The sequence below is a fragment of the Trematomus bernacchii genome, unplaced genomic scaffold, assembly GCF_902827165.1.
Source record: "Trematomus bernacchii unplaced genomic scaffold, fTreBer1.1, whole genome shotgun sequence".
In the NCBI taxonomy this organism is placed as follows: Eukaryota; Metazoa; Chordata; class Actinopteri; order Perciformes; family Nototheniidae; genus Trematomus; species Trematomus bernacchii.
Window position 1 is genome coordinate 10,094,269 of NW_022987698.1, and position 23,917 is coordinate 10,118,185.

The window sequence follows — 23,917 nt, forward strand, 5'->3', positions numbered from 1 at the left end:
TGTGCTGTGCTATTGTTTCGGGCCAAACGCAATGGAAGCAGTTTTCAACCTTGAGGCCTTGAGCTCGCCCTGCAGGCTGGCAGCTGCACCGCCAATTATACCACCTCTGTGTAAAGGGTGCACACTTTGAGCACCTCCCTGCGTTACTAAAAGTGAACAATACTGTATTTTATACAAGTCATTTTCATCATTTTACAATCAGTATTATAATTGTATCTCTCCGTCTGATTAGCACTCGGGGCATTAAAGTGAATGTCCTTTGTAAAGTGGTGTTGAAAGCCTGTCCGCGCTGTAGGATTAGACTGAGACGGTGATAAGTGAGCAGGCAGGAGCTAATTAAGAGTTGCTTATGCCTCCGAATACAGTTTCATATATCAGTAATCCTGTATGACCTCGGCCACAGGAGACCGGGGATTGTTGGCTTAGGCACAGAAAGCTCACTTATATATAGAACGATGCAATAGATTTCACTTTGTCCATTAACAGATCATTTGACACTGTAATTAAAAACAGCTCCAAGTGATGAATTAATCAATCCATCGAACGGGCTTGTAAGATAAGATGGGAGCCGTTTCCCTCACACCGGAGAACAGAAGGTATTTAGATACTTTGGAGAGAAAACTGACAGGGAAGGTGCTTCAAGAGGCGCTGCAGCGGAATGAAAAGGGCGAGGCAAAGTAAGAAAGAAAAGGGAAGAAAGAAAGCCGGAAACACACAACGGCTTTTATAGGTGTATTTTGTTCAAATGTGCACCAATTTTAAGAGATTTTGCTTGTTTTTTCAAAATGTATCTGTCATTATTTCCCTCTACAATGATGGAAAAACGACTTGTCTAATTTTTATGTGAACGGTCGGTAACGGGCCAAAATAGAACCCATTAAATTGTGATGAATACCTGAATCGCAGGGCGAATACACACATTCTTTTTTCCATATCATTAACATTGCGAGATAGGGCATGGCCTTGGCATCTGCCCTCTCATAGTGCAGTTCTAGTGCTCTTATTGCTTGTTATTGAGTGGCTAAAGTGGCACAGTGAATCCTTTAAACACCATTTATCCATTTTCAAGTGGGTAAAAGGTGCAAACTAGGGAAATGAAATGTTCAGGTAAGCAGATAAAAACTAAAAACCAGACTCTCAAAAAGAAAAGATAGAAAAAGTTACACATTTAGAGTGTACCTCCGTGTCGAAACATAAACATACCTCACTCTGAAAGTCCCGCACCATATGGATGACCCGAGGGCTCCTCCCACTCACCCGCACCATCACCGTGCCAACACACTGACATGCTCAGGGAGAGGCCATTACCACTGAAGAGTAGCATGTGAGCCGCAGGTTACCAGCTCTGTTCCTTAGACTCAAACCCACCACTATCCTCGTCACGGTTCATGCTGTCGCTATGTTAGGTGATGACAGTTACCGAACTGATGGTTTCTTGGCAGTATGTATATCATCCCTGTTGTTCCATAGAATAAACTCAATTGAAATGTTCACATTAAAACAAAAAAATGTAAACAAAATATAAAGTTTGTGACATCCCCTTCCAGTCTCAAACAAATGTTATTGCATTAAGCAGGGCTTTGTAATTGAATGGAATTCTCAAAATGGAATGCACCAATCCAAATTGTAGTAAGTATAATATTTGGTAAAGACAAAATGTGTGAAAATATCTTAACAAGATAATCTTAATTTAACGTGTGGTGCTGCAAGGAATTGTCAGCCTACAAATTGAATTCCATAGCTTTAATAAAAAAAAAAGATTTGTTTGGTACAAATCCTCTTAAGCAATCACACCATGATCATTTGAATATTTTTTCAATGATAATGTCAAAAAAGTTTTGCAATTGCAATATTCGTCCAAATAATCAGAATTAGTTGTTTTTTCAAATACTGCAGCCCTTGGAAGACATTTAAAGCTACCCTGTTTAAGCTTCCATAATGTCATGTTATGATTTTTATTAACACACCTTGATGCCTGCTAAACATCCATGAACCAATGTTGTGCGTGCCATGTTAAAGCAATTCAGAACACTTAGTTAAAGTAAGGAATACCGATAGTGACCTAGTTAAATATTATGGTCAATAGCTTAAGGTTTATCATTCGAGGTCAGCCTTTAGATATATTTACTTTTTTATGGATATATTTGATACATGGGATCTTATGTCCGGGTTTCTTATTTTACAGTGTTTATTATGTGATATTAGCAGCTTTGAGTTTTTTACCTGTGACCTGAAACTATATTTTGTTGAGAGTCCATGTTAGTTTAACTGTAATAAAGTTACAGCAAAATAAACTTTATATAAAGCGCCTTGTGGATTTCATTGAATTCTGTAATTATATGCAGAAGCACATTCTCGAGTCACAGGAGACACGGCATCCTCGCTCCACTGACTTTAGGTGAAACAAATAAACAGTAAACTTTATTCCCCCTTGCAATTGTCTGTGCACTCTCGAAAAAATGCGGCCTCATTTATACTTTAAATTAGCTTGCATAAATAGGCTGAAGAGTGCCCGCAAAAACACAAACACAAGACTTCCCGCTGGAATGGCACAAAGGAGCAGTGCAGAACAAAATCTTTTGAAGGGACTCTAAAAGGGAATTAAGCAGGCCTGTCAAAAATTAAACTGGCTCTGGTTTGAAATGGGATTCTTTGAGCTCCTCTCTTCTGCCTCTTCATTCCTTCTCCCAGAATACATCAGCCCTGCCAACACACTGCAGTCCACACTGCAGATCCTCAGTCAATGAAGGGAACTCACACAGTCTGCTAATGCTGCTCATTGTGTTGAGGAAACACTGGAGTACTGTTATTTCTCATCCAGAATTTAAAGACTTTTAGGTAAATTACATCAATGTCTTATTAGTCTAAATTCATATCTTCCTTTTCTAACATTCTGAATGGATTGTTTCATCAAGTTTAGCTGGATATAGGAGTACCATGATTTCAACAGATTTGGTTATTTCTTAGTAGCAGTGGCGAGCTGTGACTTTTATACCTAGGCCCTCTGACCATGGCGGGGTCATTCAGCTGATCCTTTGCCACTTCAATTTATCATTGTAACTCAATCTGGAAAATGACTCTTGTTAATAATTTCGCAACGATGTAATCACTATCACTATCACTGACATGAGCCATCATGAACGAACTTATGCTAATCATAAATCTATCGATCATAAATCTATCGATTAGATTTATGATTAGAAAATTATAAAAGTAGGGTAGACATGTGGATATTATCCGGCTGAACGAAACGTGCATTTATCTAACAGGTTCGTTTTCCACAGACCTTATTTCGAGCTATTTTCCAAAATCCTATGGAGAAATCCCATTGCTTTTTTGTCGAGGGAACCCATGCGCAGCTTACTTCCGGGTTTTAGGACGCGTCACTGCACCACTTTATAGAGTGCCACAGTGCCAGTGGCCGCGCTAGGGGGTGGCTACTTGGGCTCAAGCCCCGAATGTTTCACTTAAAGCAATTTTTTTAGTAATGTGCAGTACCGGAGTCCAACAGAGACGCAGCAGCTGCGGGACAGTAGCCTGCGTACTGCGTAGCCTTCCCTGCCCTGAAGAAGAAGTGATCCTTCGTTAGCGTGAAGAGTCTGCTTGATGCGCTCCGCAGTAGCCCAAACAAATATACATATATAAACGTATGAAACAAATTATGCATGATGAGCATAAGTCAAAGGGTCTGCTGTCTGTATCACTACTGTATTATGCATGTAAGTGTATTGAAAAGGGACCCATATTACATTGTCAAACTGCATGATGCAAGATAAGTGTGAGCTTTTGTTTTGCACCTAAAAGGTGGGGTAGGTAATTTTGGAGAAACCAGCTCGAGTGCGCTAGAATTTGAAAATACACAACCGGAAAAAATCTCCCACTTCCTTACAGAGCCCCTCCTCCAACACATACGAACGCACACATGACCAATGAGGGCACGAGATAGGTTTGTGCGCAGATGGAAGGCTGACGGGCAGGTAGGCCATCCAGTTATTTTAGCCGGGCCGGCTAAAATGATTGGTCGTGCTTTTTACAGTACTACGGCTTCCACAGATGATATTTTTTTATGGATTTTTTGTCAAAGCACTTAAGATATTCATTGCTATCGGGATGTTAAGAGCATTCCATGGAATATAACAAAAAGTGTATCTCGAGCCGGTTTCTCAAACTGACCTACCCCACCTTTAATGACACACACATATATATATATATATATATATATATATATATATATATATATATAGCATTGCTACTAGGGGAGAATTGTTTAAATGGGCGGTCCTTTAAAAAGCCACAAGCAGCATACCACAGGCCAAGTAATCTGCCCAAAATGTCTGCACCAGTGTGTAAGTTAACAACATATTCATCTATTTTCAAATTGTGCTTTTCACTATCAGAACCAAATATCAGAAATACCATGAAATAAAATGAAAACTGTTCCTGGAAGTGAGTTAGTCTCTCTGTCTCTCTGGGAATCTAACTACTTCCTCAAACCTGATGTTAAATTGAAGACTTTGAGGATGTCTTATCTACAGTCAGTGGGCAAAAAGAAAATGTTCTTAATCCCAACTGGTGGAAGGTAGGTCCAGATACATTTTTTACTTTTCAAATACATTTTTAACTAGGAATTCGGAAAGAAATACCTTTTCAACATGATGTGTTGCACACCCACTCACATACAGTATGCTATAGGAGAATCACAAAATTCAAAAAGAACAATATATTTGTTCAAGGATTTCCTCTTGTTTTGTGATGTCATAAAGAAATCATCACTTACCTTGATCTTTGTCTATTTTACTATACATCAGTACAATTACCTAATAAAACATACAAAAAGGCAACCCTTGCTAAACCCCCCCGCCCCCCCCCCCCCCAAAACAAAAAACTATGTAGAGCAGCACATGTTTAATTTGTGTGTTTGACTGTGTTACTGGAGCTTTGTATGAAGTAAAACTAAAGTTTTAAATTGCTCTGAGAATTAGCTTGTCCAAACATGTCAGGGGACTCAGTTAAACATCCAATTACGGCCGCTGCTCTCTCAGGGCTATCGGCTGTAACAACTTTTATTAACTACTCTCTTATGAAAAATGAATCCAAACATTCCGCAAATCCTCGCTAGATTGGAGAGGGGTCGGGGTTGACGTTTAATCCCATTCCAACGGTTCGTTCCTGTTTATGGCGCCAGTCACGACAGCCTGTGTGGAGCTCTCACCAGCAGCTTAAAGGAAGAATTAGATAAGTGGCAGTTGAAAACATGCAATAGACCATGTCTCAGTGTATAACAGCTTAGTTGTCATAAGTGTCAGTGAAAGCCTCTCAATGTACGTTATAATACATGAAATATCCATCTCAGCCCGAGCCGCCCCTTCTCTGCTTTCTTCTTCCTGTCAGACGCTGATTAGATCAGTTTAGCACAGTGGCGGTGTGCCCAAATGCCGCCAGAGATGCACATTTTGTTTTCCTTTTTGCAGCGTGCTCGCCCCTGTTTGTTTTTTCTGTCTGCATTTTGTCATCTGGCGTTTAGTTCTTCATGGGTGACTCACTTGCATGGACAGCGTTTTACCATGCCCAGATTAAGCAGCCTTGTTCTCTTTCACGCTGTGTGACTGGGCTCCCCTTTATGCTCGCTCTTCATCGTTCCCACGCGTTGTGCTCCGCGTTTATTATTTATGAATGCATGCAAAGCTACTTCTGCTGAAGCAAATGGAACGGGAACCCTGCCTTGCTTCAGTGTAAATAATGCATTTGGCACAAACTTGCAATCTTTGAACGGTATTGGTGGACTTTACAGCGTTGTCTTGCAGCCACATGAATACTGGCCCATGTTCTAAATGGTTGCCCTTTACAGGCTCTGGCACATCCTGCTGTCTTTACGCAGGGCTAATGAGGTGCAGTAGAGTATGTCTAAGTTTTGCTTTTTGACCCTGCACTTATTATGATGCAGAACAGATAGTCCAGCAGCAACAGCGGCATCGTGGAGACTCATTATTTAAGTGGTTCTATGACTATGGCTTTCCTATAAGCTGAACACAAGTGAATCTCTTCTCTGAGAACAACAACACAAACTTTCTGCTCCCAACAGAGAACAATCAAGAAGCTTATTGATTCCCGAAAACTGAATAAATTCAGGCGCCATTATTGTCCCATTTACTCTGCCAGTATCCCACTTTATTAGAATCTTATTTATTTTTACAGCTCTGCTTTAAAGTGGAAATTGACCTGGTGGGACGTGCAGCTCTGAATAAAGTGGTGACATCATGAAGCAGTCACACTTCAGAGAGACGCACACAAAACACTTTAATGTTTTAGCAGAATGTAGGTCAGGAAAAGTTTTGTTCGGCTGGATGTGAGACTAATGGAGCTGCATTGTCATACTTTTGGTTTATTGTTGGCAGAGATTCTAGGGTGTTCGTTGAAATGTGCAAGGAAAGAGGATAGATTTGAGGTTTTGTTATCTGTAAACATCTTTTTACTGAAGGCTGCCATCAAGAGGGAAAACAGATGACTTTATAATGGGTTCGCAAACGTATTTCAAATAAGGCCTTATTTTCTATTTTTACTTCAAAATAAATAAATATGATAGCAGGAAGCTAGTAAATGTGGTTCTATACAATGTTTTTAGATGATCACTTGTCAGAATCGGCAATTAAAGAGGCATCCATTATTGCTGTGAGTTCTACACAGCTGACCAATTATTTTGCTCTATGCCCCTCAACTTTTGTGGTGTAGGCTACGATGATTAGCAATGAAGTCGAGACAGACCATCCGTCAAACCCACAGATGTGATTTCTAACATTTTCTGCATGGACCGATGGATTTTGAAGTTGAATCTAGGCAAGGTAAAGTCTTTCTGTCTGGACACAGTGAGGTGTCCCTCGGGCTGTATCCGTTGACTCCTATGACACATTACATGGGATGTGAGCAATTGTCAATCCCTTTTCTCATGTTCGTACCTGACATCAGAAAATCCTATTTTACAAAATCCATTAATGTCTGGTCAGTTTTCATATTCAAATTAGTATTTCGTGCCTCTACTGTTACATGTTTACATGCTTTAAGGCTCAAAAAGTGCTTTATTTGTCTCATACTACCTTCTTGCTCTGTTGTGAATAGTCAGCCACTTTAGAGATGTCCTGCCTCTCAGCCAATCACGCACAATGTGTTGGATCGCTAGCCAATCACTATGATGCTGAAGGAAACATAGGAGTCCAATGGAGGCGTTTGAGGCAGGGGGGAGTGTGTGGGAGAGAAACTCCATCAGGGGGGAACTTTGGGATTTTAGCTTTTGCAGACCATTTACATGCACACAAACCTAGGAAAGGGAAAACCCTAAAAAAGCATAAAAGGTCCACTTCAATTTGTAAAGTCACTATTTATTAAAGATGTCTCTACCATTCACGAGTTACATGGAAAGATTGTGAATAAGCTTAGGTATTGATACATTTAAGTTCATTTGATACAAATGTTTTCATGTATCCAGTCCACATGCATGTGTTTAGAAGGATTAGGAATTGGTCCAAAACTGACCTTTATTAGCGGAAGAAGTAATCAGATTCTATACTTAAGTAAAAGTACTAATATGATCTAAGTACATTTAATCAAGTACTGTACTCTTTTGAGCTACTTGTACTTTACTATTTCCATCCATGCTACTTTGTACTATTACACCAATTCTGAGACAAATGTTGCTATAAAAGATAATAAAATGTTTTGGATAACATTATAGCAAAGCCATCATTAAACTGATCTAGTGTAGTCTGCAGTTCATACTATAAGTTGCCAGTACTTACTCTCAATCCAATAATACATCCAAAGCTACAAAAAATATAAAAAGACGTTTGAATGTCCTGATTGTTACCACACCGTCTCAAAGTCTCCTCTGCAGGCTCCAGCTGTCGGTCTTCGCTGAGTGTCATGCCTCTATCTCTCTCAACACTCTGATTTCCTGCTGTGTCTACTATCCAATAAAGGTGAAATTGACATTACAACAACAAGAGGGCTGCAGGGAGCAATCAGGACTCAGGAATGAAAGAGTGCAGAGGCATCAGGACTGTTTCCAGATAAATTCAGTTTTATGTGGAAGGAGGAGATGAGAGAGCAGCATTCGAAATGTCTCCCTCTTCACTTTTTACTCAAATCATTGAGGAGCAATGTGAGCTCTGCTGGTTTAGTGCAGTCATTAGTAATTCTACTCATTTTACTTGGGCTTCATTTCTTGGTTGTTCTTATCTGCTCAGTTGTTGGAGATTAATTGTGTGAGTGTGAGTGTTTATTCTAGAGTGACTTATATTGCTTTAAAGCGGCAGAATAATTTTCTGCTTCAGTAGACACATTGTTGGATGAAATGTGGAAATAAAGCTTGAAGATCCACTTAGCATGACTTTGATCTTATTACAGCTTAAGTCTGGCTCACGCATTCAGTTTGTGTCAAAATACTTTCCACGGTTCTGAATATTCATTTAAGCATTTTGTGACTGACTCAATATTAGACGACAAAAGAAGTGCTGAGGGGAAAATAACTTAGGAAAATAACCCGGAAAATTCATCAAGCATTTCTAGGTGTTTAAAATGCTAATTACTCAAAGGGAGCCAACAAAATCATTCATTTTGTGAGGGGAATGTATTGCAACCACTACAGCATTTTAACACCAGAATATGGAGTCAAATTATTATTCTTGTTCAGCTCTGCTAGTACTTTAGAAAAATATCCTCACTTATACAAAGTCTTCAATTAAAAAAACCCAATCCTCAAGTAGTTTACTTGAGGATTGTTTTTTTTTATACATCATGGTTAATAACTGGAGCTGTTGATCCTACAATAAATATAAGACTGCTTGTTTACAACAAGAAAATGTATTGCCTTTACTTTAATTCTCCTATTTAAAATGAGAGAGGAAATATGGATTTAGTTAGTAATCAAGTTAGTTTAATGTTTTAAACACACTATAATTGAATTGGAAGCTATTTTAAGGAAACACGGCATAAAGCAAATTGTATGTAATCATCTATAAATACAATCATTAACAAATCAGTGTGCTACTAAACATTAATTATAAGATATACAAATGTGTTCATGTAAAAATGTTGGGCTTGAAGTTTCATTATTCACTTTGGAAAAAGTATTGTGACGAAAAACTAAAAAGGCCAAAAGACTCTTTCTGGAACTTTCAGACAAATATATATAAAAAATGATCAATGTGTTTTCAGTGCTTTACAAAAGGACAAATACATTTACCATTTCAAATGTGATAACATCTGCATGCAATACCTTACATAGTCGTTAACCATTGATTAGTTGTTTATACACTTTTTTTTAATAAATGCTTATGTGGTCATTTTGATTTCCCTAAAAGTAATTCTGTAAACTTAAATAATTTAGGAGAAAACATCTCTTTGTTTGTAGCATGGTAAAAAAAAGTACTGAATGGTGACTCATAAATGTGAAATATGAATATAACTGTACAGTATGTCATGAATGTATTACCCCCTTATGAATTTTCATCCAACCCTCATTGTAATGCATGGATGGAGACGTACAGTTTGCCGAATGCAGTTTAGTTGTTCATTTGCATAAAATGTGAGTGAATGTAAAAAAGTGCTCTTGTGCCAGCAGCATCTTTTAGACCTCCAGTGTCCGACTCTCCCTGTGTTTCCCTGTGCGGCGCGGTGATGCAACAGGACAGCTATCTGATCCTCGCTGCGCTGCCGTGTGTCCGGTGGCACAGAACATGCTGCGAGGACACAGGATGAGTCAGAAGCAAGTGGACCACAATGGGGAGATAGGGAGATAGAGAGGGACAGAACAAGATACAGGGACTAGCCCAGTGTGTCGGGGGACTGCAGCTGCTCTGACCTCTGTTGCTGCGCCCGGAGGGGATGTTTTCCAACAGGTCCCAGCCTAATGTTGGCTTCTGGATTTAAAGTACTCGGCCTCCTCTGCTCCGCTGCTTCCAACACCACACCAAGCCCAGCGGGGGGGTGAATGCTGGAACACGGCAGCAGGCCTCCACCTCTGCCCACTAAATGTACTGCTGCTTTTCATAACTCCAATTTTCTCCGTCAGTATTAGACACGGTGGGGGTCTGCGTGTCACATCGAGTTTGATTGTGGAAAATTACTGAACCAGAAGTAACTATAAAGATCTAGTTTTTGTACAGCAGAATTGGAGATCTCTTTTTTTCAGCAGTTATCTTTATAACCCACATTCATAACCGCAAATGCCCCATTTAGAAAGAAAGTCTGAATGGAAGGTCATTTGTTCTCCAGATGTCTAGGAGCCATTGGTAGATATTGCCGTCTAATACTGTAGGTCTTATAAAAACTAATTCTGTTGTCTCTTGGAGCACAGTCATGTGAGCTTTAAATGATTTGTAGAAACAATTATTAAAGGACTATTTTTGCCACATAATATTGAATATATTGATGTATTTTGGCCAAAGAAAAGTCACATCTTCTTTTCTGCCACATACAGTATGGTCTGTCAAAGGTGAGGGTTTGGTTTCACAAGTTGGGGTACACAAAGAAATCAGAAATTCCACACACAAAATGTGTAACAACAAATAATGATACAATCACAACACATGAATAGAAATGCCATATTTGTTCCATCTAAATTATCTTTTACTTCCTTAATAATGTATTATTTCAATCTTGAATACATATAGCAGTGACCTTTACAACATTGTCCTTGATTGTTGTTCAATTATAGTGTGATTAAGATAATAGTAACCCTGTATAACAGTAATAACGGGCAAAAAAGTCCACAAAACGCCTTCTTGTAAATCTTGCTGTGAGTCAGGTCTAACAATATAAGGTGACTCAGATCATATATCGACATTTTGATCAACTCAGAACTCTTCTCTGTATTATAATAACTTGTAATGGAGGAATCTTTCCAAAGAGCTTCTACAACCTTGTGTACTATAAAGAAATGTGTAGAAATGTCTAAAAACATATAAAATATTTGCGAGAAATGTCAATAATATTTGATTCGTAGTGAATGTGCTGAAAGCATTTAAAAGTGTCTCCGTTGCCTGCATGTTTAACACTTTTAATTACATTCATTTTCGTTTTTGGCAGCACAGGAAATCATAAATGAGCGTGAATGCAATGCTGTCGTATTTACATACCTAAAACGAAGAACTCAGTTGGCTGTTAAGTACTGCCAACTGAGCCATATGCTGCTGTGTTAATTGCTCATTTGATTACATGCAAGAAGTTATCATTTCGTCAGGTAGCCTGCTGAGTTAAAGCTGTCGCTGCCAGGCTGCCTGATGCTCACCTGTCACTTGTTGTGTGATTTTCCAATGGCAGTGCAAATCGTTGTCTTGTTTCAAGTTGTCTGTAGGATTGTGAAGGATTTGTGGGTACAAAAACAGGCTTGGGGCAAATTCTATCACTTTATGGAAATGGTCCGTCCCTCAATCCATTCATCTCGGGATTTAAGAAGCGTGCTTTCCCGCTCATCCTGTCATTACAATCCTTCTGTGAAACAGTCGCCCCAGCAGCATTACAGATTGGCATTGCCTCCAAGACTTATACGTAATTCACCTTAACCTTATCATCAGAGAAAATGCTTTAAAACAGGGAACAGAAACACACGTCAGGAGAGGATGGCAGAAGAGCTAATTATCATCACCAGAAATCATTTCCTTTCACCCCTGCTTTAAATTAGCTATCTCAGATCCATCAAATCATAGACTCTCTGATCTTCTTCATAATAGGTTTTCATTTAGTCTTAAACACTTATGACTTCTACTTCAATTCAAGACATTTTGATAAAGTTAGTTTCCTAATTGTGCTAACACTCAAGTGATGTGAAACAGTAGGATTTAATCCTGCATACTTCTTGTATTAATGCAGTTTAAATGACTGAAGGAGATTAGATTTATAAATTGTTGGAATACCCTGCCATTTATCCAAATGAAAGAGTATGCAGTGTGTTTGGACACATTGGTGCACTGAACTACTCAATATAAAATGATTTCCTATAGCTACAGTATACTAATATCCCTCAGGCTAGCTGGACTTATTGAAAACACATTTACTGATAAGCATTGAATTGATTTGATAAAATGTGAGTACACCACAAGGTCAATGAAAGGCTGAATAGTTGGGACACTTGTATTTAAACCACAGTTCTGCATAAATTGTAGATCAAAGGAAAGGTAATTAATTTCAATAATGTAGTTATATTGCCTTATTATTTAAAGGGAAAACGATTTTATTGTAAATTATTAATGCTGACGTTCTTTAATTTGATCAATTACTTTCTTGGATCGCACTTACATTTAACCACATGTATAACTACAGCTGAAACTAATAGCAGAATATTTGGCTTAGTTTAGTCAAATAATGAGTCCTTGCTGCCCCCTCTCTTCCTATCCAACTCCACAAACAATAATAATAATTTGCAGCTATTTTGATAAAGGTTATTCATTGTTAAACCAGAAATGTCTAATTCCCAATATTATAGCCTCTTCTAATTATTTGCCTATTTTTCTTCTTCAGTGTAAATTAAATATATTTTGGGGTTTGGACAGTCATTTGGAAATATGACACCTATCTGACATTAGACTTAATTGATCAAATGGGCAGATTAATTTGATAATTTAATTAATAATTACGTTCAGCCCTACATCTACTCCTATATGTATGTGTTTACCTCTCAGAGAGTTTTTACGTAGACCATGAAAGCAATTATATGGTTTTAGATCTCTAGTCTGCTGCATCAACCTTTTAACAAGCAGTGGCGATGAAATACGGTCAGTCATTATAAAACCATGCTGTGCAGCCAAACATTGTTCAAACCCATAGAACTGTATTTTAAATTCTAGTGAAGATCCCAAACAGTCCAAAGATATTACCTATGTCCGGTTGAATTCATTAGAAATGTGTAAAGATGATGCAGTCATCACAAATACTTCCATTTGATGAAGCTGATAAATAGTGTGACGATGACAATTTAGAAGATTTAATGAATGACTTTATAGCTGGTTATGGGTCTTAGAGCAGAGTTACATGACTGTAAGATGTTACTGAACTTAACTGATGTGCTTCCTTTCAGCAGACTCCATGTTTTCTGTGTCAGGGTAATAACTGTTTATGCAACTGAGGGAACGTTAGACCCGAGGCATGACTGCTGTTATACCACCAACCGTGTGCCATATTTAGAGAAGCGGTAAACAACACTAACACAAACACAAACAGCATCATTGCTTTTGTTTTGCCCTCCAACCACAGCAGCCACCTCGAGCTCGTCCACTCTGTCATGTATCAGCTGCAAACACACTCCTCTGTCTTCGTAGTCCCATTTACTCACCACTGCTGCAAGGCAATAGGTGCTCAGGGGGAAGTTTGTTGTGTGAAAGATTGCGCGTGTGTGTGAGTGTGTGTGTTCACACATTTGCGTTTCGTTTGAGTCTATCCGTTAGGCAGTAATCAGAGACAAGGCTTTTTTTTACCACATCTGGGAGACTCACTAATAACAGAAAGAGCAGGAGATCAAAGGCTGCAAGGAGTGTTATTTTGCTGAAGTTGCTATGCAACACATCATTTGCAATAGCATGCAAGATACAGTATATTTTTAGCATTGGCTGAATATCCTTAAATTATAAAGTGGACAAAGTTAAACGAAACTAAGAGGCTGCAGCCATGCCGGAGGCTGAATGTTGCTGGACTTTGAAATGGCAGTTGTTTGAGCTAAATGCTAGCAAAAAACTGGCCATAGGAAATCTAAATCCAGCCAATAAAACAGAAGACAAATAAAAAATGGGATTAACAATTTGTTTTGTCCAGGATGAACTCAATATGAGCTAAAGTGTTGATTATGTTAGTTCAATTTGCCTGTATATGTGTGTGTCTGTATTTACTTATAGTTGATTTTCTATGTTTGCTGTGTGTTTCATTAAGTAAAAATGTAGGCTTTCTCAAACATTCTCATGTTGTACATCTTTTTTTAATAAATTTTTTAACAAATTCACGTTAAACAAGTTTTGAAAAATACAAATGTTGTCCCGATGATGGCGCTAGATGAAAAGTTTAGCATCAACAACATTCTCACAATACATCCTTCAGGGAATACAAATATGTTTGAAACCTATGGTGGAGAAAAATTCCCAGGATCACAAGTCAGTTGTTCATCCTCTGGGAAATATACAATTCTGTACTTACTTTCATGATAATCCATTCGGTAGTTTTTGATACTTCAGTGTAGACATTTCAGAGAAAGTCAGTGGTTCCTTAACTTGCTCATCAAAATGAGACAAGTCACTTATTCTGTCATCTTTCATTCCCTTCCTTAATTGATGCATCTTTGAGTAAAAGCCACATTTAGTCGGCACCGGTTTCTTGTGAAGTCACTCAGTGAAGCAAATTGTGGTTTTCATATTCCACTTAGCTGTTCTGATATTCATGGTGCAATCAGCCAAGCCCATTTCATAAAATTATATTATTCATACTATTCATATTTACCACTAATGGTTTAATCCGTGGTAATGGGACACATACCAGCATTCACCACAGAAGTAAAAGGTATAATGGGGTGGATAAAAGCCATAAAAGGTTGAGGTCTTGTCACTAGGCTGGAATCTTCTTCGTGGCACAAGAAAATAGTTAGGAAAAGAGAGTTTTAGTAAAATATTCCCAGTATGTCACAAACACATGATAATAAGCAGGTTTTACTATGTTCTGTCAAACCAGACGGAATACAAACCAAAAACATTAGTTTTTTTTTAGTGTGCAGCATTTCTCCCACAATGCAGTGAATAACTGGAGAAGCAACTCACAACTGAAAAGCCCCAGAAAGAACTACATCTTTGAAAGACAATTTTCCTTCATTGTGAAGTTTAATTGGCAGTGTTTCAAAGTAGCAGTTTGATAAGCGGCTGACCTTGCAGATATTACATAATGGTAGAACTTACTGTTGGTATAAAGCACTTATACACTTACAGTATACAGGAGGTTTTGCTTTAGTTTCCATGGGACAATACTGAATGTGACATAAATTATATATGTGAATGTTTTGAAGATGCTTTTAATATGAATCTTGGGCATACTCTGCTGTAATGGTGTAGTACTCAAGACCGGTCTTGGTCTCAAGACCACTTTTTTAAGGTCTTGGTCTTGTTTCGGAATCGACTGCATTTGTACTCGGTTTTGGCTCAGTCTCGGACCAATAGGACTCGAGATTTATTTCAAGACCCTCAAGACCACGGCTGTGGCTGGGGATGTGATTAGATGTAAAACGCCCTGTTTCAAATGCAACCAATAACGGGATTTCCCTGACTTACTTTTAAGCACTCACAAGACTCCGTATATTTGCGCTCATGCGGCGCAATGTTTGTAAACATGGAACTGGTCGAAACAGGCTGCTACCCCCTCACCTCTCCCCACCCCATTCACACATTCGCCCTGTATTGACTTGGTCTCGACCTCTAAAAGTCTTGGTCTTGTCTTGGTCTTGGTACACTCCGGTCTTGGTCATGACTTGGTCTCGGTTAAGGTAGTTTTGACTACAACACTACTCTGCAGATACCTATATTTTTAAATCTCAATATGTTGATAGAAAAAGCAAATCATCTAATGTACTCTCAGACCATATATACACAGTTTGGAGAAGTTGTTTAGACCTGCTGACATTCATGAAAGTTACAGAGTATCCGAACTGCATGAAAACTCATCATCACACTAAATGTGTTTATATAAAATCAGCCTTAACTTCCACAAAATAGATTTACCCTGATCAGGCCATTTTCTGATGAGCCACCTGGTCTCAGTGCCACATCCATCAGGTGGAATAATTATCCTGTTAACCAGCTCCAAGATGCCACCTGAACACTGCCAGACACAAGATGGAAGTTGCGGTATAATATGTTCCAGTAGGTTTGAATCTTGTTTGGAGTAAAACAGTCACAAAATAACTATTAGACATTTCATTTTCAACAAGCAGGCAGCACGGAAATTCAAATTATTTCTGGAGTTCAGCTGTCACAGCAGATTTATTCGTTTAGTATAGGGGGGGCGTGTGTCGTAGTGGACTAGTGCGTTGGTGTTCGGATCAGGGGAGCACAGGTTCAAACCCCACTGCAGTCAGCATGTCGTTGTGTCCCTGGGCAAGACACTTCACCCCAAATTGCTCCTGTGGGGATTGTCCACAGTATTGAGTATGTAAGTTGCTTTGGATAAAAGCGTCTAACAAGTAACATGTAATGTAATATATAAGATTGTTTACAGAAGCGGAAATATGCGTAATGTGTATTTCTTCTTTAAAGGTCCCCCATTATACTCTTTTCCAACAATACATTATAGGACTCAGATATGTACAAAACATGTTTCTGGAGTGTTTTGCTCGAAATACCAAACAGATCATGCATTGTAGCATCCCATACACCCCTCTGTTTCAGCCCTATTCCAAAAGGGCTGATTCTGAGTCTGTAGCTTTAAATGCTAATGAGCTGCTGCTGGCCACGCCCCTCTTTGAAGTGATTGGTTAAAAAACACAATGGAGCTGTAGGAGGACAATCAGGGGATAAGGTGTTACCTTGGTTGGTTATTGGCTAATGGTTGCTCAACCCAAAACAAAGTGGCCAAATCTGATCTGCTCATTTTCAGAGAGGTTTTTATATAAATGGATCAGGACAACAAGAGAGAGAATATTTTTTCCTGAAACTTTCCCAACACTTTGGCTATGCACATTTATGTATAAAAGACGTGAAAAAGAGGGTTTTGCATAACAGGTGACCTTTAAGATAAACAGGAAAGAGAAATGAAAGGTAAGAGAATTTGGTTGAACTGTTTAGAGCAGGGGTGGGGAACCTCCGGCCCCCGGGCCGAATACGGCCCGCGAGACCATTTGGTACGGCCCTCGAGGTAATTTATAAACACACGCAAAAAAGAAAAATATTTAAGAAATCTAGACAGCAAAAAAATTAAACAAGCGAGTGCCTGTTTTTCCTGGCCAAGGTCAGGCTCCTTGAACACAACACGAGCCTAACGTGTCATCACATGGTATACTGTATGTCTGGTCTGACAGGGGTGCAGTTCTGACGGAGAGCACCAGAACGTTGCTTCGGCACTTACAAAAATTGCAGTACACAGTAAATTTCTCTGAGTAAAATTGACTAAAATTTAAGAAAATTTTACTCTAAAAATATTACATTTGGTCCCAACCTATATAGAATAAAATGTACTCTTTGTTCAGAGTTGTATTTTTAGAGTTCATTTTACTCTATTATGTGCTTAGATTTGACTCTGCTTAATGGTTATTTACTCTATGTAGTGTATATTAAAAACAACTCTACTGCCATTTTACTCATAATAGAAGGTAATTTCACTCCAACTCGAAGGTAATTTGACTCCAACTAGAAGGTAATTTGACTCCCAATAGAAGGTCATTTTACTCAGAATAGAATAAATGAACCATAATGATCTTTACAATAAAGAAGGTCAATAAACCAAAGTGCTTAAGGAACATGAGTGGGCGTGTGTGAAGCTGACCATTGAGCGGCCCGACCAAGCAAGGAGGCAGAGGCAGAGAGTTCAAATACAACCCGGTGTGGGCATTTATTCCTCTTTGTGGTACATGATACACAGCCTCAATATGACTGTCTCACGTGAACACAGTCACCAGCAACAAGGATCTCACACTCACACACACACACACACACACACACACTAACAGGAAAACAGAACCTAAATACACACAGGACTAATCAAACCAACAAGACACAGGTGAGGAGGGAGGAGAAACACAGGGCACCAGGTGAACGCAATCACCAGCAACAGACAAGACGGGAGGGGGAACACTTTTCAAACTAAAACAGGAAACAGAGACAGACAAACTAAAACATAGACAGATCGTGACAAATAGATGCATAAATGACATATAATCACATGCTTCCTGTGCAATGTTTTAGCGTGGAACAAATGAATATACTTCACCAATAATGAAGCTATATAATCCATAACGGAGACCGAGATCAATGGCCCCAGAGATCACCTCCATTACAGCGTGGTCATGGTTTAACTCCAATAGAATTGACTCTGCATTTTTGATCGCACTCTAGAAGCAATGAGTAATAAATACACTCCAAAATGATTAAATATCACTATTTCAGAGCAAAATAGTAATTACTCTGGAAAAAATACTCACCAATATTTCCTGTGTACCCATAAGGAGCTGTACACATGCCGCAGTTTTTGTGTGGCTGTGTCTTTAGTTGTAAGCCCAGTGGCGATCTGTTCATCTGTCACACTGATCATACAGTCAATAACTTTGTTGTTATTAGCATCTGGTTAGCTAGCTATGCTAACGAATATAACAAGCTTCTACAACCAGTGAGGTAAAGGCACATCTTTATATGATCATTATAGTTATAAAAAAATAAGAGAATAAAGTAAACAGGTATAAAATACTATATGACAGTAAAAAAAAGTTGTTATTGTAAAATATGATTTGTAAAATATCCATAAAGAAAAAGAAATCTGCTTACAGTTCTGTTTCATATGGGTGTTGAGAGATGTATCCATAGATCTCTTCATGTTACTCTCAAAGTGCACCAGATTGATAGTTTTAACTTCAATATTTAAAAAAAGATCTTCCTGGGGGAGCATGCCCCCCGGACCCCCTAGAGGAGGTTAGGCCACCACTTAAATGATGTCCACATGGATAGGATACTAAATACAGTTGCACACATCTTGTGTCCATATCTTTCTGTTTTGGTGGTCATGCCACAACCGTGCACGTGCATGCATACGCGAGTCATGGTGAGATATCTGGATTAAGAGGTTGCTTTTTCTTTGCACTGCATGAAAGAAAGGCCAAATGAATGGGCTGTGATTCTAGTATTTTTAAGCAGAGGTCAATAATTTGTACGGCCCTCGGAGGATGTTGAAAAATTGAAATGGCCCTTGAGAGGAAAAAGGTTCCCCACCCCTGCTTTGGAGGGACTCACATTGAAGGAGCGTGTTTGAAACGCAGCTCCCAATTCTTTTTACCAAAGTAAAAAATCTTCTTTTTAATCATATTACCACTTCATGTGGTCCCACGTTGGCGGTGTTATGCGTCGGTGTAGACTACAGGGAGTGCAGGTGAAAATTAGTTTTCTAACTGTGGGAGGTAATTAACCTGGTTAGTCTCGAATGAACAGACAAAAAAAGTCAAGAGAACATCTTGATTCACAACGGCTGCTGCAGTGAGTATCTGTTTAGTGAAGCAATCTTCTGCAGGAGCCAGACAATGCTTGAAGGCAACCCAATCTTTAAAGCATTACAGCCAAGTGTGATTCTGTTTTAAAGACGCAGAGTCTTTTTTCATTCGGTCTCTCTCAACATAATGCATTATGTTTATCGTTGAGGCCTAATACATTTGCTGAATACATTTTCTTTCTCATAAAACATTTGCTGGGCCGATTCTTATAAGATCCCTTTGTTTACATCCCTGTTTGCTACATGTAGCTTGCCCAAATGTGTGCACTAGAGATTGACTTGAAGATGACTCATTCAGCATCAGAAATCCCTTCTCTTTGTATTTACTTCTGGAAAAACTCAAACCTCTCAATAAATACAGAGTCTTATACTATATTTACCTTTGTAAATAATTTGCCATGGTGGTTGTGTTGTTTTTTAGAGCATATAGAGGCTTAGATAAGTGTGTATTTGTAGACTAAGTTTGTTCTGATTGACATATGTCAGCTCTCTTTGTTGTTGCTTGTTTGCCTCACCTCAGGGCTCAACCTTTAAGTTTGGCTCAACACCTTACTAAATGGAAGCAAGCGTAAATCTAAACCGCAGGCTTCAAATGGTCCGTTAAATAATCTATTGGTGATGTTTCAGACACTGTGTCTATGTTTATTTACAGTCTGGGCTCTCATAACATCCCCATTACGTCAGCTGTCTGATACTGTACAGAATCAGAGCGTCTGGTTCAGCATCACCCAGCGCTGGCTGTCAGTACAAAGGCAGTCGCTGCTGAAAACCTCTCCCTCGTCTCGTCTACGAGCCTCTGCCAAATAAGCAAGGAGTTGATATTTTTTCATGAAACCAAGCATTTCACTAATTTGAGTATCTGCACTGGAACAGAGTTCAAAGCAGTGCTGTGATTTGCGGCTGCTTCCTCACCAGAGAGGAGGCCAACCCTGTTGGCGGTAAGATGATCCGCTAATTGCATTGCTCGTTGATGGAGATGGAGAGTGTTACTGGACACTCAGAAAGTACATGAAGATTACTGAGCTGCGCACATTAAGACAGATAACACAAACGGCATTACCCACCTCCCAGGTAGCAGGATGAGAGAGGGAGACAGAGATAGTAAACACACTTATTTTGTTCCTGCTGTCTCCAGATCTAAATTGGTATTATGAATTGCAGTGAGTTTATACACGGTTGCCATCTCTCTCATGTTTGGCGTGAGGCTCTGTCTCACGCTCTCACGCTGCTCAGAACAAATCTCACAAGGAAGCCACAAAGCACACTGCTTCATGAAAAAAATATAGTTTTATTGGTTGAATAGGCTTTCTCTGCACACAAGTTAAAGTCTGAACATTGGGCTTTTATTTACAGCGCCAATATTGGTCTATAAATATTACAAAGCCTAAAAACTACACAACATTGTTCATTTATGTTTAGTTTGCCTTATTCCCTTAGCTCAATGTGTCCCACTGTGATTAGTGAAACACATCTGATACAAGTTAGATGAATAGGGCTCTCTAGCTATCCATTAAAAAACAAACATTGACTTTTTAGGATGAAGAATCCAGAAGTGCTAACATGCTAACCCTTTTCCAGGTTTTAGAACTCATTCCTGCTTTTTATTGAACTCAGTCAACTATTAGTCTTTTTTAAGGCAATTAATTAAGATAAGTATTTTTTGCGGTGAAAAGCTACTTATGAACCTTTTTTAATTCCAGCTTTAGGGTTTTGTCCGAGTCTTCTGCAATATTAAACTGCTTGTCTTTTGTTCTGGACTGAATGTAAATCAGGATCAGTAAACAGTAAGTTGTATTTGTTGCTTAAAGCTATTTGTAGGATTTATTTTGAGTTTGGAGAATACCTTTAGCTAACACACAATAACAAGAAGGATTTCTGCATTTCCAAAATGAGAGAGGTACTTTGGCCGAGCACAGCGGTGGTAAATTCATTAATTATTCAGAACGATTAATTATCCCTGACACAGCGACAGGATTGGTCAGGATCTAACAAATCCATTTGACCTTCTTTGGTTTTCTACACTTCAGGGGACGGATAAGCTGTCTTTCACAAATTCCAACTTTATAAAATCATCTGCAACACAGCGCAATCTTAAACTCAATTAAAACCGTCTAGTAATGTAGTTTAAGTTTTACATTTCACATTATTTTTCAGTAGTGTCATTATTGTGCATTTGGATGTGTTTCCATATACAGGAGTCAGGACACATACTCTCTAATATAACAATTCAAACATTAAAACATGGCAGATAGTAGTTACAATTAAAACACATTTTATTGGGCTATAAGCCAATGTACCTTATCACTCTGTTTTGTCAGCAACACAGACCAAATATTTGGGGTGATAAATGATTTATACTTCAACGAGATTCATTTTTAAAGATTGTTTTATGTGGTTTCATCCAGGTTGTAGGTTTGTAGGTGAATGGAATTTCATGTGTGGCGCTTACAGCATTAAGTTCTTTAATGTTTGTGACAATTAACGAGGATTTCATTCCCATTTTCCATTTATAAGAGATATTTCTCAATTTGTATGCAATATCAATAGAAGGCTGTCGCTGTGTTGTTATTTATTATTTCCTGGCATTATGTTGCACATTTCTGCTTCACAACCTTGTTGTGTGTGGCCCTCAGCAGGCTTAACCTCGACACAGAAAAGGCGTGGATGTAGAGCTCTGTAGATTGAAGCTTTGTGATTTCAGGAGTTATCATAATTGACCACCTCGGACTGCCAAGCTGAAGCTCTGGGAGTCTGCTGGCATGAACCCAAGTGCAACATCTGAGTGTGTGTGTGATGCAGATATGGCTCACCGCTGATTATTTTTGTCTTCTTTTTGTTTTCCAGAATGCGGGAGAGGGACCTACAGAGCGTGTGCAGAAGGGCCCTGCTGCTGACCGTCTGTATGGTGTCTCTGTGGGGACTGGCATCGTCACACAGAAGCCACATAGGTACAAAACTGCATGTGTTTGTCTTTGTTTGTTTTCCATGTCGCCCATAACAACCAAAGTCTGCTACTAACAGCTTGACTGGGGAAGCATAGGATTAAAGACAAGTACTGCTGTAATTTTATTCACTCTTATTGTCCCCATTTACAGTCATTGCCCATGAAAAGTCTAAAAGGAAAAAGCATGTATTTAGCAAAAACAATGGCAGCTTTTGACTTCCAGGGAAGCAGGAGCATCCGACCGTGGCAAATACACCAGCAGGAAGAACAACAAATACATGATAGAATTATACACTGGCATTATCCTGTTAGTGTCTTCCTGAATATCCTTTAATGACTTTAAATTGTTGAGGGAAAACAGAGCATTACTCATTGATTGTCCCTGCATACCTAATTTATGTATGCATTAATTTTTCAAGGGATTTAAAACCCCTCAGTCTTGTAGCCATGAAAGCAACTTTTCTCTTTCTATTTACTGCTTTCACTGAAGGATTTATTAAAACAATCTGGGAAAGAGCTCCTAAAAATAGAATTATGTTTTTTATAGCCTTTTTTTTTACTTGAACAATAAATCCTCACAATAAGACAGTACACTGACAATACTTTAACTTGAATAAATGTATTATGGCAACAGATTTCACCTAACTATTAAGTTAGTTGAAAGCAATACTATTAAGGTTAAATACAAATATTATGATGAACTTAATATTATTGCTTTCAACTAACCTAATACAGTTATGGAAATGTATTGACTTAATACATTGTAAGATGCATCCTAAAAAGTATAATACAGCTGATAGTGTATCAGTTAATCGTCACACAGTCGTAGGATGATTCTGGTGGGTGATATTTCTCTCACTGACCTGAGTAAACAATTCTTTACAGCCCAGGTCACGCGCATATGTAGTCGGCAGTTCACCTCACTGGCTCTTTCAAAAGAAACGGATATAATGAGCCGAGCTTTCTTGGTTTCTCTGCTCACCAGCGAAAACACACATTTACTGTATGGTTGCGTTTTGTGCAGTCGTGCGATCTCAAGCATCACATGGAGAAAAAAAAGAAATACCAGTACAGTAAGTGTGTGCAAGTGTGTGTGTTTGTGTGTGGAGGGCAGGGGACAAGACCTTTCAAAGTGATTTCCCTTAAAGGAGAGATGGTCCGATCCCTGGGCGTATCGGTAGAAACCGTGACCACACATTGAAATAATGAGCCTTATTCCTCTGGAGGACAAACAGCAACCAATGGCTGCAGGCGAACAGCTCCATGTTGGCAGAAAACAACATGACCAGCAAAATACTTTTGATAGGGCATCAGAATCCAGGGCTGTGGCAGGGTAAGCTGCACAGGGAAGGAATGCATAATATATGAAATGAGTTGCATCATAGCATGTGCCTCGTCAAGGTGTATTTCAAATCCAGTCCAAGACAGAAGAAGAAAAGCTGTGACGGTAGAATTAACTCTCTGTCAGCTTAATGTTTGACTTCCCCAGCTGCAGAATAATTGTACTATTTATTAGCTTCATTTCATATTCACCTGCAGAGACTTCAGGAAATGGCAGGTTTTTATAAATGTTTTATGAGTTAGGGTATATATGTAAGTGATAAGTTATTGTTATTTTGTATTGATTTGCTTACAAATCCATACTATAAATACTGTAGAGAGATTACACTCCATGCTTACATTTCACACACTTGAGAAATGAATGTACTCTATTTTGCTCTACAAGAAAATATGCTCAGAGAGTGGGAGGAACTTTGGGATTTTAGT

The 23,917-nt window shown here is 38.8% G+C and overlaps 1 protein-coding gene across 1 annotated transcript in view; it reads left to right on the forward strand.

The window, feature by feature from the left end:
• si:dkey-238f9.1 (chemokine-like protein TAFA-2) overlaps nucleotides 1–23,917 on the forward strand; it is a 93,711-nt gene that overhangs the window by 35,042 nt on the left and 34,752 nt on the right. The window contains exon 2 of the mRNA XM_034139302.1: nucleotides 22,051–22,154. Coding sequence (XP_033995193.1) covers nucleotides 22,052–22,154 — 103 coding nt within the window. The 5' untranslated portion in view covers nucleotide 22,051. The remainder of the gene's footprint in view (nucleotides 1–22,050; nucleotides 22,155–23,917) is intronic.